The sequence below is a fragment of the Dromiciops gliroides genome, chromosome 2, assembly GCF_019393635.1.
Source record: "Dromiciops gliroides isolate mDroGli1 chromosome 2, mDroGli1.pri, whole genome shotgun sequence".
NCBI lineage: Eukaryota > Metazoa > Chordata > Mammalia > Microbiotheria > Microbiotheriidae > Dromiciops > Dromiciops gliroides.
In genome coordinates, this window is record NC_057862.1 from 541818373 (window position 1) to 541837774 (window position 19402).

At 46.2% G+C, this 19402-nt stretch overlaps 1 protein-coding gene across 2 annotated transcripts in view; it reads right to left on the reverse strand.

Moving 5' to 3' along the window:
- Positions 1 to 81: 81 nt before the first annotated feature.
- BIN3 (bridging integrator 3) overlaps positions 82 to 19402 on the reverse strand; it is a 47123-nt gene continuing 27802 nt past the window's right edge. For both annotated transcript variants that reach the window (XM_043982791.1, XM_043982792.1), the window contains 5 exons: positions 13384 to 13520; positions 12386 to 12426; positions 5547 to 5688; positions 5216 to 5350; positions 82 to 1165 (listed from right to left, as the gene is read on the reverse strand). In XM_043982791.1, the coding sequence (XP_043838726.1) occupies positions 1019 to 1165; positions 5216 to 5350; positions 5547 to 5688; positions 12386 to 12426; positions 13384 to 13520 (602 nt within the window). In that variant the 3' untranslated portion in view covers positions 82 to 1018. The remainder of the gene's footprint in view (positions 1166 to 5215; positions 5351 to 5546; positions 5689 to 12385; positions 12427 to 13383; positions 13521 to 19402) is intronic.

Below are 19402 nucleotides of genomic sequence, written 5' to 3' on the forward strand. Positions count from 1 at the left end.
CACACTGTACATTTGATCTCCCTGGAAACACCAGCAAGGCTTGCTGATTAGCCTGCCCTACCCCATCACTTAGAGCACCAGCAATATGTATAGGCTTTATTTTAAGTTTCTGTGAAAAAATAAAATCCCCAGTATTGAAGGCAGGGGAGCCCAGACTTTTTGCCCTTTCCATGGGGCTCCTGAGTAGACAGGTCAATAGAAAAACAGCATTAAATTGACATTTTAAACTAGTTCTCAGACCCCTAAAAGGTCTCAAGTTTTGGAAACCCAAAAGGTATCCAGGGGAAAACTTAGAACTCTTCATTTGGTTGAGGCACAGGATGAAGACTGGAAAGAAAAACAAGACCAACTAGCTCTTTCTTAACACTTAGAAGCCCAGGCAGGTTCCTTTGTCCTTGCTTGGGCAGATCAGGGAAGACAACTTTGGTTTGTCCCTGAGTCATCTGCCCTATCTCCAACTCAGACAAAATGACTTGAGGTGTTGGGTCACCACCAGAAGCAAGGCTCTAGGGCACTGAAGCAAGACAATAAAGCAAACCAGCATACTACAAGGCCTAATACCCCAGACTCCCTGATTTCAATGTCAAGACTTGCTATTCTGGCCCAGCCAGAGCTGACTTGCTTAACACCTATGGCTCTAGGCTGAGGCAGGACCAGTTATTTTGGAAATAATAAAAGCCCCCAAAACTGTTCCTTGTACACTAATTACCCAGTCTCACTGTCCACTAGTGTTCCTCTCTGAAGGAGGCAATAGCTTCCTCGGAGCCAGGCATTCTATGGCATGGCACTGAAATGAGGCCACCTGCAACTTGAGGGTGTGAGGGAGTAGCTCTCCAACAAGAGGGTTAGAGTGGTCTAAGGGCCAGCGAAAGGTAGCAGATGCTACCCCTGCTCCCTTTGCCAGTGGGTTATGGCAAAATTTTTTACTATCTACGCCCTTCACCGCAGAGTTGGCTTTACTGGGTCTGAGTGTATGTGGCATGAGGATCTCTGCCCCAGGGGGAATTCTGTGTAGTGTTCAGTCATCAGCCACGATGGAGAGGGCTCGGAGCTCGCTCAGCTTGGTCTCGTTCTCCTGCTCTCTCTGCTCATCTGTATGACCAGGCTGGTCGAGCTGTTGGGTTAAGTCCCTGAAGATCTTGTGCATCTCAGTGTAGTACACAACCTAGGGTCAGGTGGAAAAAGGAAGGGAGAGAGAAGTTGGTAAAATCTGCGACTCACTAGAGAGAGACCATTTCTTGCTCCCCCAATCCCCCTAGGCACCACAAGCTCCACAGTACAGTGTAGTGCCCTGGAAAAGTCAGTGCTTACTAAATGCCTACCATGTGTATTCCAGGTCCTAAACTATGGTGGGGAAGATGTGGAGGCCACACATTGGGAAGAAAAGAGGTTAAACTTGGTTCTGGCTCTTCTCAACAGGGTGGCAGTTGGGAAGCTGGAAGAGATGGGTCATTTTCCTGAGTCTAATCCTACACAAGAAATGCTTGGGCCTCTTTCCCTTTGGAGTGAAAATCAGTGGTAGGCTGGTACCCCATGAAGTCCTGAAAACTGGGAAGTAACACCTAGGAAAACCACAACCGTGCTAATTAGAATCTGCCTTCTGGCCTTCAGTCCCCCCAATTTAGGAGTGGGTCAGGAAAATGCTGTGGGATCAGTTAGTCACTTTTCCTCTTGAAAGTGCAGGACACTAGAGTATGGACACACAGTATTATGGGTCACCACTCTCCCCATACGGGGCTATCAGCATAGAGCTGTTTAAGTGGAATAACCATGAAATCATTTTGAAGGACTTTAAGAAAGCTGGTTTTGTCCAATACTGGTTTTGTCCCTCCTACTACAGCCTTGGATCAGGGCATTTGATCCAGGCTCCTCTACTTATCTTCCTTCCCTTTTGTGGTGGATAGGAGCGGCCCCTTCCCAAGTTTAGACACCTGGAGATAAGTGAGCCCTAAAGTACAGGAGTTTGGTCACTGTACCCCTGTCCAACTGGCACCCTGTCCTGGAGGACTCTGGAGTTGAGAATAGATCCTAAGAAAATCCTGTTCCTTTCTTCCTTGTAGGGGCCCAGAAAACAGGAATCAATTCTGGAAGTTTCCAACTCCCACTATCAGCTCATTACATTGCTAGCAACCTTGTCGCAGCTTTGCAGGAAAATAGGGGACCTTGTGGGCAGCCTAAGCAGGCTAGGGGGCGGCCGGGGGTGGAGGATGGTCCCCCCCCCACAAGCCGCACTGCGCTGGGTGAGTCACCAAGGAATGCTCACTTTTACTATGACTAATGGCACCAGAATTCAGGCAGAGGGAGGGTTACAAGCCAGTGTGATGGAGCTGCTAAACAACCCCTGAGCCACCAACCAGGTCTACCCCAGCCAAAGGTTCTTAGAGGCTATCCTGGCAGGTGTGTGATGGGATGGGAGGGATAATTACGTAGGAAACAAAGTACAATCCCCCTGTGGCAGAAGCTTACAACCTAGCTGTGTTTTAGTTCTTCCTTTCAACCCCTCCTGATGAATCCCTGCATGGCCATGGAGAGACAGAGCTGGCTGTGAGGCTGGTGCCAAAGGCATCAGAAGACTACAGCAGTGCTAGCATATCACCGCTGTGGACTTCACCCCTCCCTACTGCCCTGAGACCCAACACAAGTTCCACCAAAGTAATAACTATATCCATGTGTGTACCTGGGATGTCACGATGGTCAGTAAGTGTTTAGAAGCAGGACTGGCCAGGGCCACTGACGGTGTCTAGGCATTCCTTCCACAATTGGACTGCCAAGGACTGCAAATACTGGGCTTCTCCTCACATACTTAATACCTGTCTCAGACTTCCTGGAAGCAGCTTCCTAGCTCTCCTACCTCCCAGCCCCTTGGTTACCAGATCCTTAGCAGGCTTTGGTATATGCCTGAAGCCAGCCAGCAGGTTGAAAAGTGAATCAGGTTCCCGGCTATATATGGAACCTGTAATACACATGTTGTCCACTAGAGGGCAAAAGATGTCCAGGCCATGAAAGAGCTATCCCCTAAATAGAAAGCCTGGTTAACCTCATAAATAGGAAGATGGTTAACCCCCACACCTTGTTCCTCTGCTTCCCATCCCCAAATCAAATTGTCAACAGCCTCTGAATGGCCTGAGGTCTGGTGGAGGGAAGCTGGGCTAAATGTTTCCTGCCTTGGGCTACTCACTACTCTTCCAAGGGATCTACTCGAACAAAGAGAAGAACTGCCTCCAGACTTGCTGGGAGGGGCCTGAGAGGATCAAAAAGCCAATACGTACATAGATCTTTCTTTTTCACTTCTGCACTCCCTAAAGGGCTCCAGGTCTGAGCACAACTCCATGGTTGGCTCCAAACGCCGGGCAGTGATGAATTCACTTCACTACAGTGCAGCTGCCGCCTTTTCCTTCATCAGGTTGAAGAAGGGGTTATGGCTGAGGGGCCTGCCAGCCAGAATGTAATAGCAACAATCTAGCCATCCCACTGAGTGGTGGTGGCGGGGAGAAGGAACCGGATGGGGACGGGACAAGGACGACAGCTCTTGGGTTCAGTCCTCATCTTAGCATGAACTGAGAGCATCCCAGAGTCTGTCTTCTTTCCTAAAGGGCCCCCACGGGGGGGGGGGGGAAGAGAAGGGAATCTGGGTCTCTGAAGATGCAATTACCCTGACTTCTTTTGGTGATCCCACCAGCTTACATGGGCTCAATAATCTCTGTACAAGCTTCATTTCCTGGAACTCCCAATTCCATTGCCAACTGCCCACTGGCCACCTCCATCTGCAAAGTCAATTGTCACCTCAAACTCAACATCTCTCTAATAGTACTCATCTTTTCCCTTTCTCCAAATGTTGAGGGTCTCCACATACTCCTAGTCCATCAGGTTTGAGACCTTGTAGTCATTCATGACCCTTCTTTTCTCTCATATCCAATCCGATGCCAAGGCTTGTCAGTTGGGCCCTCCACAACACTTTTTTCCCCCCAAACATCCCATCCCTTTGCTCATTAGGACTATGACCTTGGTTAAGGCCTCACTACCTCTCATCTCAACTAGGACAAAAGCTTCCTAATTGGTCTCTGTGCTTCCCAGTTGTCCCCCTCTTCAATCCATACACCAGACAACTGTCAGATTTATATTCCTAAAACCATGTCTGATCATGTTTGTCCCCTCCTCAAAAATCTTCTAAAATGAAAAGTAAACTCCCCAGGCTGGTATTTAAAGACCATTACAATCTGTCTCCTACTTACCACACCAGGCTAATTTCACATTAGTCCCTTTCACATTGTTCAAGCCCAACTGGCTTAGTAGCTCTCCCCAAAACTACTAGCTATAGCCTAAACTTGACCTGCCACCTCTTGCCCTCATTCCCTATGTTTGGGGTGCAGTGCATCTGATTTTCCTTTCTGCCTTTTAGGGTCTTTGGCTTTCCTCAAGGCTTGGCTCCTGAGCAAGGGTCTTTCCTGACTTCCCCAGTCCCCATCTGTGAATGCTGTCTCTTTCCCCTAAAATGACTTTGTATTATACCTACCCAGTAGAACAGAAGCTACTTAAAGACGGGGCCTCCCTTTGCACATACTGCATGCAAAGCAAACACGGGAAGCCTGAGGTTCCAATCTCAGCAGCACTACTTCCTAGCTGGGTACTCACACACAAGACCCTAGACTCTGTCACTGTCTTCTCTGTAAAATGGGGTCAACACCGATCATGGCAGTACAGTATAGTAGGTGAAGCACAATCATAAGTGACAGACTGGGTTGCTGGTCTAACTCAGTGGAGGGAGTTTCCCCATGCTGATGAAATCACAGGATGGACAAAAAGAAAACACATTTAAAGTGTGACATAAACATTGGCAGCATCATTATCCTGGGAGTGAAATAAAGGGCCTTTCACTGATCCCCAAGACCTTGGCCTCTAGGTCTCAGTCCCCTGCGTAGCTTCTTTAGGGTCACATAGAACAAGTACATGCCTGGGCATGTTACTGGCTCTATCAGGCTTGGGGAATGGGCTACTTTGCTCTAGTTCTGGCCTCTATTCCTCTGCCATGAAGCAAAACTGAAATCTATATAGAAATCATCCCAAACCAGGGCAGCCTGGACTCCTCTTAGATGGTTCTAGGATGCTGACAGAGGAATATAGAGATGTCTTCACTCTCTCTGTTGTTTATTCTTCCAGTGGGCAACCCAGGAGGGCTGTTGGAATTCAGCCACAAGCTCAGAAAGCTCAGTTTTACCTGGGCCCGGATCAGTGATTCGAAACTTGGCTGGAAGTAGTCAAGGCGGCTGCTGTAGAAACGAGGCATCTCCTCCAGGAGTTGTCTGTTCTTGGCTTCAAAGTCATCCTTCACAGGCCGAAGTTCTTCTCGTACCTGTCCATTGTACGCTGAGTCAGGGTCCCAGACTGGGTGATGGGCATGGAGGTGGGGGGACCAGATCTACTTCCCAAGTAAGGGTGGAGAACCCACTTGGGGACCCCCCCCAATCATGTTTTAGCCAGCCCCCTTCCTCACCTCCCAAACCAGTGGCCGTGTGGGTGGTTGTGGTGGGTTTTTGCTGTCCTAGTACCTGATGGAGTTTGGCCAGGACTGGCCCTGTCTTTTCCTTTTCCTCATACTTTTCCACCTTGGACTGCAGCCGCTTGTAGTCCTGCAGGGCCTGTTCTCGCCTCTTTACCGCCATGTTGAGGCTGGGGAAGACACTACCAAACCTGCCAGAAAGAGGGTAGTAGGATGAGTAGATGTTGCCTTGGGAAAAAAGTAGCATTTCTCCTGCCTGGATGGTACCAGGAGGGGAGAAGAGGCAGAGGGCAGGTTCTACAGACTAGAGAAGGCCTCAGAGATCACCTGGTGCACCTCCCACACAGTACAGATGAAGAAACTCCGGGTCAGAGGTCTTTGATTTGTCCAAGGTCACCCAAGCATTAAGTAGCAGAATGTAGATTCTCCAACTCCAAATCCTACATGCTTTTCCACTAGACTTCAGCCTCCAGGAAAAAGGAAGGACTAAAGGCAGCAGCACTTAACTGGTCCTAGGGTGGCACCTTACAAGAGCATGAACTAATATCGACACTTTGTTCTTGCTCAGCTTGTCAGTGTGTCCAGTGTGCTTTTTTTGGGGGGGTGGGGAGAGGGGATGGCAGGCAATGAGGGTTAAGTGACTTGCCGAGGATCACACAGCTAGTAAGTGTCAAGTATCTGAGGCCAGATTTTAATTCAGGTCCTGACTCAAGGGCTGGTGCTCTATCCACTGTGGCACCCAGCTTCCCCCCAATGTGCTTTTTTTTGTTTGGTGAGGCAATTGGGGTTAAGTGACTTGCCCAAGGTCACACAGTAAGTGGCAAATGTCTAAGGCCAGATTTGAACTCAGGTCCTCCTGGATCCAGGGCCAGTGATTTATCCACTGCACTACCTAGCTGCCCCCTAATGTGCTTTTACTTTGATGTTCATGATCTCATTTGGGTCTAACAGTTACTTATGAGCTAGGTAGGGCAGGCTTTTCTTTTCTTTTCTTTTCTTTTTGGGTGAGGCAATTGGGGTTAAGTGACTTGCCCAGGGTCACACAGCTAGTAAGTGATAAGTGTCTGAGGCCGGATTTGAACTCAGGTCCTCCTGACTCCAGGGCCAGTGCTTTATCCACTGCGCCACCTAGCTGCCCCCGGGCAGGCTTTATTATATATCCATTAGCCTGTAGAATTACACATGAGCAAAGGATCACAGAACCATGAGAGCCCTTGGAAATGATCTAGGGCAAATTCCCTCATTTCACAGAAGTGAAAACTTTAGCCCAGACAGGGAAAGTGATTGGCTGGAGGTCATAGCGGCAGAGGCACAGTGGAAAAGAACTCTGGTGGCACTCTGGTCAGAGAGCCTGGGTGTGAATTCTCATACTGCCCTCCATTGTGAGTGAGGGCACATTACTTAAGCTCTGGGCCTTTTCCACTACTCAGACTTAGGGAAGATGGGATCCATGACCAACCAGACTTGAGAATATAAACTGAACACATATGGCTTCTTAGAGAAGTGACCCACTGACCCCCAGGACCTCTTGCCTCTTAGATCCCATCTTTGAGACCATTGGATACGGTATCAGTAATTTGGCCATTTCAAAGTAAAGGAATCACTTATTTACTAATTGTTGGTAGCCAGGGCTGATACTCAGAAGTCTCCTGAAGCATTTTAAATGCCCCCCCCCAATATTTATGCTGAAAAACTGTACAGAGGCAGAGGCAGAAATGACTTTCTTCCCTTGGGCAATCTAGAAGGGCCATTCTTGAGGTCCCAGCTCTTTTCACTAAGACCCCATAGATGATCTCTGGATCCCAAAAACTATGTGGATCCAATGAACATATATTGAGGAACAAATAATGCTGCTGAAGTTTTCCCCAAATCTGGAACATGATCACCATTCAAACAAAAAGTTTACAAAACATTGTTCTTGGGTTAAGAATTATTCAATGAGGGGCAGCTAGGTGGCGCAGTGGATAGAGCACCGGCCCTGGAGTCAGGAGTACCTGAGTTCAAATCCGGCCTCAGACACTTAACACTTACCAGCTGTGTGACCCTGGGCAAGTCACTTAACCCCAATTGCCTCACTAAAAAAAAAAAAAAAAGAATTATTCAATGATGCCTGAAACCCAGGCAAAAGAAGAAGAGACTATGAAGCTGACTAGAGACATAGAAGAAAAACCATCGACCTGTTCACATGGGACTTTTCTGTAAGCAAAGAGAATATTCTGAATAAACCATGTTCCTCCACTGAAGTCTTCCTCAGATGCTTCACCAGGGGTGTGTGTGTATGTGTGTATGTGTGTAGACTGACCCTGAGGACAGGAAAGACCTGTCCAGTGGGAGAAGTTTCTGAATTGGCACAGTAAAAAACTGCAGGTAGAGTAGATAAAGGGAAGCCTAGCTAAGGAGAAGCTTTTCACTCTGTGGGTGGGCATGGCAACCCTTGAAAACCACCCTCCAAGTCACAGAGGGATCATAATCAGTGCCGGTGGAGGAGTATCTACACCAATAAAATGACTATGGAAGTAACTGCAGCTGGGGCCTGTTTCAAAGTTTCACCATCTTTAGATGGATAGCTGTGGTCCCGGATGAAATACCAAAGGTGCATCGGTCCCTGCTGGTCAGTACTGTCAGAGTCTACTGTAGTGTGGTGATTCTAAAAACCAGGGGCCATCATGGGGTGCGATCTGGAAGGGGGCTGATCTCAATACTTGCATCGGAGGTTGTTACTATGAGGCAGTCTCAGAGAAAGATTTCTTCCCACTCCTCCTCTCTCTCTGAGAGGACTCTGACAGACAACTGACAAATCACGTGGCTCACAGAAGGTGGTGTAGGCAGAACTGGGACTCTACCAAGGTGCTCCCACTGGGGAGTAAACCATTAGAACAGCCCCACTGGAAAGGGGCTTTCATCAGATCTAGGACATGGTGACTGACATGGGTGACTGTGGTCACAGGAAAGGAAGACAGAATAGGAATCTGACATAGGTGAGTGGCTTCTCCTGTGTTCTCCCTGACGGCCCACTTTCCACCCTACTACTTCAGGAAAGAGGAGGCATCCCTTTGGAAGAGATGTGAAAACACTTGGAAAGTAGAAGGCTCTCAGTAAAGTCTCAGTATCTGGAGAGGTGTAGCGGAGTAGAAAGAGCACTTGCTGGGCTTGGAGTCAGGGGAAAACCTGGCTTAAATCCTAGCTACCAACACTCAGCCCTGTGATCCAAGTGTCAGGCCTAGCCCTGTGATTCCAAGTCAGTCACCTTATCTTTTCAACCTTTGTTTTTATAAAAGAATACATGAATTGGCTGCCTCCCAGATTTATAAACTTTTAAGCCCTATAGAAATGTGGAGAGTAGAAGAGACCAATCCAGTAAGGAAATAGTTAATGGTCCTTCCTTAGGGCGCACCAGCCCAACAGTACATCCACCTTCTCCTATACAATTTATCCTGTTGTATGCATTTTCCAAAGCCACGGCCCGCACAACCCCAGGAGGTTGTATGGCAAGTATCCAGTGGTCTAAGGGCATAACACCCATTTTTAGGCGCAGGGAGAGGGAGTCTAAGGGCCCTAGCAAACCCCCAAGTTCTCATCTTGGGAATAAGGCTCGCCTCCTCCACAGAAGTCAACTGACTATGCTTGCAGCCGTTTCTTTTTCATGATGCTTGTTTTGCCCCCTGACGTTGATGTCCCCATGCCAAACCAGGGTGCCCAGGATGGGCAGGTGGGTACAAAGCCAAGATGGAAGCCAGGATGTTACTCTGAGAATCTAAGATGAAATGATGGCCAAGCAATAGTGGACTTGGGCGATTCTTTCAGCTCATTGTCAGGCAGCACAGAATGACCAATACTTCTGGGATTCGTCCCAGCTCTTCTTTTCTCTGAGGTTTTTCATGGCTCATTGTAGATTAATCACCAATAAATTTCCATTCATATGGATTCATTCAATTTTGGTGTTCCCCTTGGGGGTTGATTTCATGTCTTTCTTGGGGTGGAGAAACTGAGGCAGGCCAGGGGGGTGGTGGTGGTGGTGGTGGTGGCTGTGCTTAAACCAAGGCATCTGATAAGTCAGTGGTGGGACCAGGAATCAAGAATTCCTGGCTCTCAATACTGGCCCACTCAGCCCCCACCTCTCTACTCTCTATTTATAGGAGATGGAACAGCCTTCACCAACTCCCAAGTTGTGGGCAATATAAATAACCACGGTGTTGCAAAAGGAGTTGGTATGAAAGCAGGAAACCTCAAAACTGGCCTTCTGTAGTTTGGGAGAACACAGGTTTTGGGGGTAGTGTGGTTCAATGGAAACTACACTGGATACTGGAGTTTCGCTCTGTTATTTAACACCTTGGGGTGGAGCGGGACGGTGGGCTTATCACTGAACCTCTCTACCCAAGTCTCCTCATCTGTAACATCAGGGAACTGGATTAGATGACCTCCCAAATCCAAATGTAGGATCTTATGACAGCACCTGGCTAGTTCCAAACACCTGAATGCCCTCTCAGCAATGGTCCAAGATAGGACATTCGTGCTGGCTTCTCTCCAGAAAGACACGGTAGCTTCCAGGATCTTGTGACTAGCACCCAAGTCTTCTGACTTCCCTGCCCAGTGGTCGTTCTACTAGACCATGCTGCCTCACATGACACCTTGTAGTGGTTAGTTTTTCATTTTTACAGTATTTTCTTCTCTCTACTGGAATGTAACTGAGATAACACTGCACATAGTAGGTACTCATTAAGGATATGATTCGTTATTTTGCCCATCTCTTGCCTGGCCCAGGGCTGGCTAACACACTCCCTCCCCTGGGTAAGTGTGGGGTAGGAAGGGAAGGAGGGAGGGAGAGGCCGGCTGGGAGGTGGGTTGGGAGCAGCCGGCCCTGGTGGGGAATGCCTGCCATTCCTCAGTCTGTGCCCACACAACCGGGATCTTCCACCCACCAGGAAAGGGAAATTAAAAGCATCCCAATCCAACAAGAGCCCGGAGGAGCAGAACACCCAGCTCAGAGAATGGGGGATTAGAGGCCGAGCCCCCCCGGAGGTGGGAAGGAGGCTGTGAGGGGGCAGCCGTGTGGCCGTGTTCTTCATTAGGGGAGGACAGGAAAGCTGCTGTTTCCTGCTTCCGGTCCTGGGGTCCCCAGGAGGCTCCCCACTACCAAGACGGAAGCAAGAGGGGAGGGTGGAGAGGGGCTGCAGTCAGTACTAGTTTGATGTGGTCAAGGAGATTGCATGTCGCCTGGGGTGGGGTGAGGAGCTAGTCTACAGGCTCACCGGGAGGTCAACGGATCTGCCCAGGGAGATCTCAGCTTCCACCCCCTGCCACTCGCCCACCTTCCTGGCAGGTGGTGGGCTGCCATGGTGGTGGGAAGCAGCCGGGACTTCTCTCAGCTGGGCACCAGCTACAAAAGCCGTGGTCAGGGATTGGATTTCAAGGCCGTTTGGTGTGTGTGAAATTGAATCAGATGCTGCCGGGCTGGCTTTTCTTGCCTAGATTTGCCAGGCCCTGTGCACCTAGCTGTCCTTTGCCTGCCACATGCCAGCTCAGGCACTGTGTGCAGGTTAATGTGACTATCTCATCCTTGGTGGAGAAGCAGGGTCTCTGGGTATGGCTTCTGATGTCCAGAAGGCTATACACTGCTGCCCACCTGCCTTCCTGGCTTTCTGTGGAGTCTTATCTCAGGAGGCTGGGCTGCCAAACCACAGAGCTGCCTGATTTATTTAGATCCTGGCTTCCTGACCAGTACAGCTGCCACTCTTGTCATCCCATGAGCCTCTCCACAATAGATCCAAACAATATACCTCGTCCCTCATCTTATCCTGGTATTTTGTGTTGAGGGGTGACTGTGTGGCAGGGAAAGCAATTAACTTTGGTAGCAGGAGAGAAACTGCTCTGGCTTGAGTCACACTTAAGGCTTCCAGTCATTTCCTGAAAACGCTGGTGATGAGGAAAGGTCAGAAAGAACCCTGTGCTGGGGTGAGGAGAGCCTCCTCTGAATGCCAGCCCCTGGACCTGGGCAAGGATGGATAGTTTCTGATTCCCCAAATACAGAAACTGTTCTCTCTTGTCTAATTTGGGGGACCCTGATTTAGCCCTAATGATAATTCAGCAGATTCTGCTTATCCAGGTCCCAGATGAGTCAACTGCAAGGGACCACCATAGAAGAAGTAATAATGTGCAGCTGTTGAACTGGAGCCTGGATCCTTTCTAGGTCAAAGCCAGTTTGGGAGAGGCCAGAGAAGAAGATGAAGTGAGGTGGGAGCTTCAAGGCAGCTTTCCTGTCTCCTGCCACCCCCACACCTACTTTTTCCTCTCAACTTAGGGGACCTAGGGAGCAAGTCTGTCTCTCTGATCATCAGCTGGAGACACTCCCAACAGAGCAGATGGATCCCACTGCAGAATTTATGAGCCCTTTCTAGTCAAACAATCATGCTGGTGCTCCCCCCACCCCCATCTCTCCTGCCCGGCCGCTCCCTTATTTCTGAAGTACAATACTCCAGACAGCTGTTCTTCCACTCCTGACCAGAGATGAAAGGCCTCTTGCACCTCCACTGAGGGCCGGCCAAGATCTCTGCTAGCTTCATTTGGCAAATTTAGGCCTTACTGGGCTTTGAGCAGACAGCCAAATGACCATGGTTGTAATGGCAGATAGAGGTGTGGCTGCCTCAGTTTCTGCAAGGACAAGAAGCTACAAGACAGCGAGCAGAACTCTGGGGGAATCACAGGTCTCATGGCCTTCAAGGATTGTCCCTCTGCAGCTCGGTCCAGTTGGGTCCTCAGACTGCTGCCAGCCTGCTCACCTCATCCCTTGCCCACTGCCAACCCCACTTGAGTTTTCCCCTTTATAATAAAGGGAACATCCCCAGCAAAGCTCCCTAAGAATACCAACCCTCAGGGATGGCTGCTACTCACTTTTTTAAGGGCTCAATCACTGTCTTTTGGATCTGGTTCACCTGTCAAAAAGAAAACAGAGTGGAGTCAAATTCTGGGCAGCAGGTGGTTGCTTGGGCATTCTGGTTCCACTTCCTCAGACCAAACTCTGAAGCTGGTTTGCAATGGGCATAGAGGTCAAAAGGTCTGAAGAAGGAGACAAGGTTCTTTACCTCCTCCATGGTCACCCCGCCCCTTCACTCCCCAGGGCATTTAATGATGGTCAGTTAGAGGACATGGACATTAAGGGCAGGGTGTATAGTATTTGTGTCTGTATCTCCAGGATCTAGCACAGTGCCTTGTTGTTTGTCTTCTGTTACTGAAGAGGATCATGACAGATGTCATGACTTGCAGTGAATTGGATTTAAAGGAAGGAGGGTGGTACAAGGTCACCAACCTCACCTTCTCCTCCAGAGCCATCTGGGTTCAGTGGCAAGATATAGATCATGGCTGGAGATGGCCCTGGCTTATTATATACAGTGCCTTCTATGTAATATATGCTTAATAAATGTGGAATTGAATGAAAAAAAGTGCTAGTCATACTGGAGACTATAGTGGGTCTGTGTGGATAGCCAGAGATCCACTGGGCTCAGGCAAAGACTTCTTACCTATCACTGGGTAAGACTAGGGACTAGATGGACCATTCTGAGGATCAAAAGTGGTACTGCAGATAGCATCTGTCATGGTGTTACACATATTAATGCTGGCTTCAACACTGATCTAATCTGGCACTCACATGGTCATCAGCTCAGTGGCCTCTGAGGCTGAGAAAGCTGTAATAGGAACCCTGGTAGGGACAAGCCAGACAAATGCTAAGAAGCATTTTAGGCTGGGCAGTCACACAATATGGAAGTATCTGGAGAGTAGGGCAAACTGCATTGAGAAGTGGGGCCTACTTGGAGTCTACAAGAGCTGCCAACTGGTTTGAAAGAAGACATGAGAAGAAAAGGAATGCCCTTGGATGCTGAAGACCTCATCACCTTTTCCTGGTTAAAGGCGTCCATCCGTTTCATGGCTGTATCTAGCGCGGTCACCATGTTTAAAAACTCCTGGTCTTGCTCACAAAGTGGGTTGGAGAGGAGATCAGCAGAGATCTTCACAGCTGATTTGGACATGGCTGTGGGAAGGGAAAGCTCAGAGGGTGAATGGAAGGCCAGAGAACAAGGTTATTTAAGTTTCTAGCCTTCTACAGTCCAGATGACATTAACACTTCAAATCTTGCTGCCCACGTATCTGGGGGCTAACTTGCCAGGCATGAGAAGGGCAAAAAGCCGGGAAATAGCAGGCCAGAGCCTGAGAATTAGATACTGATGGCTACTTAGTGCTTTTTATGTAAGAAAGTAACATGTCTTTAGATCCTGACACTGACCCTGAGAAGCAGGCAGTGCAGGTATTATTATTTTCATTTTACAGATGAAGAAACAGGTTCAGAGAGGTTAACTGACTTGCTCCACATCACACAGCTGTTAAGTGGCACAGATGGGACTCAACCCAAAATCTTCTGACTCCAAATCCAGAATTCTTTTTATTATCCCCACAGATGATTTTGTGATGGTCCTGGAGGAAAGCTGGCATAGCACAGGTCACTTGGATCCTCCCAGCATGGGTGAGAATCAAAGTGATGCTCATTTTCCCCAGGTTCTCCTTTATAAGGATCACCAATCCTCAGAGTTGAAGGTTCTCAAGTGATAATAGATAATATATCTGATAAATGGTCACTAGTCTCTATTTGAATTACCTCCAGTGATGGGGAAAGCAACCCTTTCTATTTAAATTATACCCACTGGTCCTAGTTCTAACATACGGAGCCACAAATGATCAATCCAAATAACTCATCTTGCATCTGTTAATGCTAAAGTACAGCTGTGGCTAGCTTTTTAAATCTTCTCTAAGCCAAGCATCCTCAGTTCTTTCAACTGCTTTTCCTATGATGTAGCTTTAAGGAGCAATGCCAGCCAGTTCTTCCTAAAATGTGGTACCCAGAGCAAAATATACTGGTCCCCATAGAAGTGAATAGTTGTTAAAATGGCCACTATTTCAGGCTGCCATTTTTTGAAAGTGAATGGAACTATGTGTTGATCAACCGTGATAGGCTTAATTCTTCTCTGCAATACAATGGTACAAGATAGTTCCGAAGGACTCATGATGGAAAATGCTCTCCAAATCCAGGAAAAAAAAGAACTGTGGAATATGGATGCAGATTGAACCATACTATTTCTTTTGTTTTTGGTGCTGCTGTTTTTCTTTTTTGAGGTTTTTCCTTTTTTGCTCTGATTCTTCTTTCACAGCATGACTAATGCAGAAATATGTTTAATGTGATTGTACATATATAACCTATATCAGATTGCTTGCTGTCTTGGGGAGGGGGAGGGAAGGAGAAAAATTTGAAACTAGAAATCTTATAAAAACAAATATTGAAAACTATCTCTACATGTAACTGGAAAATAATAAAATACATAATAAATACATACATATATACATATATATATATATATATATATATATATATATATATATATATATATATATATAAAAAGAAAGTGACTGGAACCAAGAATCAAGAGATCTAGTCTTTAGTCCCAGTCCTGACCTTGGGGAAATCACTTAACCTCCAGAAGTCTATTTCTTCACCTGTAAAATAAAAACACACAATCCACCCCAGGATCACAGTATCAAGTTAGATAAGTGATTTGAATAAGCTCTGAAAATATATCACCATATACCACATTAAGTTTTTTCATATAATACTGTCTTAAAGGACTAACTTTGTAGAATTGACAATGGATTGATACCCACTTGGTATGACATAGTTCTGATTGGAGCTACAGGCAAAGGTCTCACTAAGTTTTTTCAGTTCAATGAAGCTATGGTAAGATTCTATAAAAGGACAGAATGTCCATGTCTTTTATTAAAAGATGCCAGGGGGGCAGCCAGGTGGCACAGTGGATGAAGCATTGGCCTTGGATTCAGGAGGACCTGAGTTCAAATCCAGTCTCAGACACATGACACTTACTAGCTGTGTGACCCTGGGCAAGTCATTTAACCTTCATTGCCCACCCCACCCCCCAAAAAAAAGATACCAGGGACAGGGCTGGGAAAAGAGCACTTGTAAGTCCTCATTCACTACTGGTTTTTAAATCTATCTAGGTTTGGGGTTTTGTTGTTTTTTTTTTTTTTGTGTGAGGCAATTGGGGTTAAGTGACTTGCCCAGGGTCACACAGCTAGTAAGTGTTAAGTGTCTGAGGCCAAATTTGAACTCAGGGCCTCCTGACTCCAGGGCTGGTGCTCTATCCACTGCGCCACCTAGCTGCCCCTATATAGGTTTTTAAAACAAAGTCTGTGAGTGACAGACTGGAAGGACTAGAGTTATGTTATGCAATACAGAATGGGCATAAAACTTCCAGCTAGTATTTGTTACACAGTCAGTTTCTGGCACAAGGTCTGAGTAGTTCTCAGAAAAACCCAATCCAGTTATTCCACAGTATATCTTCTTACAAAATCATAGAAAATTAAAAGTGCTTTTAAGATCTGCTCTCTCTAAGAAGTAGTGAGCTCATCTTTCTATCTTGTAGATGGGGGAAAAATAAAGGTTCAAAGAAAGGCAACTCATCCCCAGTCATATAAATAAATCTGTGCTCAAACAAAAATGGAATCCATGAGTTGATGACACCAAATCTAACTCTACTGCCACTTTGTGTTTCTCTTCCCTTTGGAACTGGATACTATACAAGGGGGCTATTTTTTTTTTTTTGTGAGGCAATTGGGGTTAAGTGATTTGCCCAGGGTCACACAGGTAGTAAGTGTGTAAAGTGTCTGAGGTCGGATTTGAACTCAGGTCCTCCTAATCCAGGGCCAGTGCTCTATCCACTGTGCCACCTAGCTGCCCCTACGGGGGCTATTTTTACACAAAACAATACAAAGTGTGGTGGGAGACAGGGATGTAAAATTCCTAGAAATGTTGAAGACACCGAGAAACATTATTTTGAAAAAAGGGAAATTGTGGGGGAAATATACATGTGTGCGTGTGTGAAGAAAACAATTTATTTGGGGGAACAAGAGATAATATGCAATTTTTAGTGCCTTTTATGATTTCTAAAGTAATTTTATTAGTTTAAATACAGAGTGCCTAGCACAGTTCCTGGCACACAGTTAAGCACTTATATCATGTTCACTACAGAGATGAGGAAAGACCCCAGGGAGGGGAACTATTCCTTTAAAAACAAAAAAGTCCTCATAAAAATTTTTCTTCCAGTTTTTTTCCCCACTCCCCGACTCCTACTTTTCCACATTTCTAGGGGGGAGATAAATCTCTTCTTTGCCCAAATTATAGGCTATTGTGTGGCAAAGTCTTTGGAGTCGATTAGTTTTGCTTAGGCAATTAGCCACTGGGAAAAGCTGAGCCAGCATGTGCTTATAATGTTACCATCTTACACTTGAAGTTTTCCTTGGTGGGATCTGAGGCCAACTAGCTAGGCTGGTTAGAACAGGATGCCAACTAAGTCAGGGTCACAGATTCCATTTCCATATGGATCAATTAGCCATGCTCCACACCCACAGACTACATCTGTAACTTTCAAAGATAATGGTGTTAAGGGGAGGGATATGGGCTAGGTGATAGTAGTTTATGGCTGATCAGGGAAAATGTATTACTATTAGTTGAAAAATTATTCAGAAAGAATTCCTTTCTGAGAGGGAGTCACCTTCATATACAGTGGATGACACATTTGAGTTTAAGTGTTTATTGAACCTGGCTTTTTTGATGAAAAAATTCCTCCCTCCAGCTCTGGGCCAGGGAAAAGGAGGTGAGAGGCTGTAAGGAAAAAGGTGTCATGCAGGATGTCCAACTGTTGAGAAAGATCATGAATCCTTTAAGACTAGGACTTGACATATACTGCAGAGACAGCTAGAGCACAGGGGCAGCCTTTTCACTGGATAGAAGAGGAAGTGAAAGTCCACTCTTCACAGAGCCCAGGGTTAGGTCACCTGAGATGTGGGGTCTGGATGGCTGTAGTGCAGTTTCTCAAGTCTAAAGGCTGGCAAAGGCCCAATCTTGATTGATAATTACACATAGTAACCTTTCTGTGAGAGGGTAGATGAAGTCTGCAGGTTTTTCTTAGCTGAACTGAATAGAACCCAGGGGGCATCAAGAAAGGGATGTGTAGGATCCATCAAAGTCTAGCCTTTGGAGCCAGTGAGGGAACCCTCACTTCAGGACTGGAGATAGCTAAGATCAAATAATAACCTTCTTTACCTTTATTGCCTTCAAGTCCTCTGAGGGCTGAATCTCTGAGGCCAGTGAATCACTTCTGGGACTCTGGAGTTATCTGTATGACCCTTGTATCAGTGTGGCTAAAGCCAGGATGCCAACAACACTGTTGGATCCTACAGTTTATATAGTCAAAGGGGGGAATGATTTATTAGCAACTGTGAGCAAAAACTTGAATACTACTACTTAAGGATGTGGACCATTCTCTTCATTTTAAAGGTTCTTTATTTGAGGAATAAAAAGCCCTAATTCCAGCTATGAAAATTCAGTAATGCTAACACTCTCGGAAGGAATGGAAGCACTGAATCGCAGATCCAGCAAAAGAAGTAACCTTAGTTAGCCATCGTTTCATCAAATCCCATCCAATCCCTACATGACTATAATATAGCCTGCCATTTGTATGGTGTTTCACAAACTATCTGCAAAGCAATTTCCCAAACATAACAAGAGTCCATGTTTATTTAGCACTTTAATGTTCACAAAGTGCCTTTTCACAATAGTTTGAAGGAGACATGGAAAGTTATCATCTCCATTTATAGATCAGAAAATTGAGACTCAGACAGGTGATATTATTTACCCAAGTCACAAGGTAAATGAGCAGGAGAGTCAGACTTAGAAAGAGTCCCATGTTTCTCTACTATACTGAGATTCCTCTATAATGAATAATTCTCCATACCTTCCCTCTGTTCCCAACCTCTACCTTCCCTTTACCCTAACCCTCAATTCTGAAAAGGTGAAGAAAAAGGGAAATAAGGAAAAGGCTAGTTCCAACTAAGTCAAATTATTTTTAAAAATCCAGCATTTTCTGTAAGTGCCAATTTTTCCCTGGTTGGAACCAAAAATAGAGGATTGGAATGAGTTATGAGTCAAGTATGGACCAACTCAAATAATCTGGATTACCATGGTGTGAATTTTCCTGGCATAAACCAAAGGGTCTAGTTTGAGACAGAGTCAGTTTATATCAGGGCTTCTGTTACTGCCACTGTTTTGGGGGAAGCAGCATCTTATTTTTTGCAACTCATTGTGAACAAATGAGATAATATATGTAAAGTGATTTGCAAACCATAAAACACTATATAAATGATAGGTATTATTGATTATTCTTGTTATTACTATTAACAGGATGCAGAACCCCTTTGTGTAAGTAATTATTCCTGAGCTCTTATGATGAATGCTAAAAAGCCTGTGATAGAAAACATATACAAGGGTATTCCAAAAGTCTTAATGCAGTTTTTTTGTTTTTGTTTTTGGAGAGGCAATTGGGGTTAAGTGACTTGCCCAGGATCACACAGCTACTGTCAAGTGTCTGAGGTAGGATTTCAACTCAGGTCCTCCTGACTCCAGGGCCAGTGCTTTATCCACTGTGCCACCTAGCTGCCCCCTTAATACAGTTTAAAATCATTAAAATACACTCTGCATTCCATTCAGATCCCAACCAAAATGGCAAAATCTATCAAGGTCATATTGACAGTATTTGATACTAAGAAATATGTAATATGTAAATACTTGGGGGCAGCTAGGTGGCACAGTGGATAGATTCTAGATTCAGGAGGACCTGAGTTCAAATCTGGCCTCAACACCTGACAGTGTGACCCTGGGCAAGTCACTTAACCCTCACTGCCCTGCTCCCCCCCTTCCCCCAAAGTAAATACTTGCCTTCTGGGGAGGAGGGAGTAGGATCTATAGAATGGCAATGACAGTCCACATTGCCCTTGAACAGGAATAGGAAAATG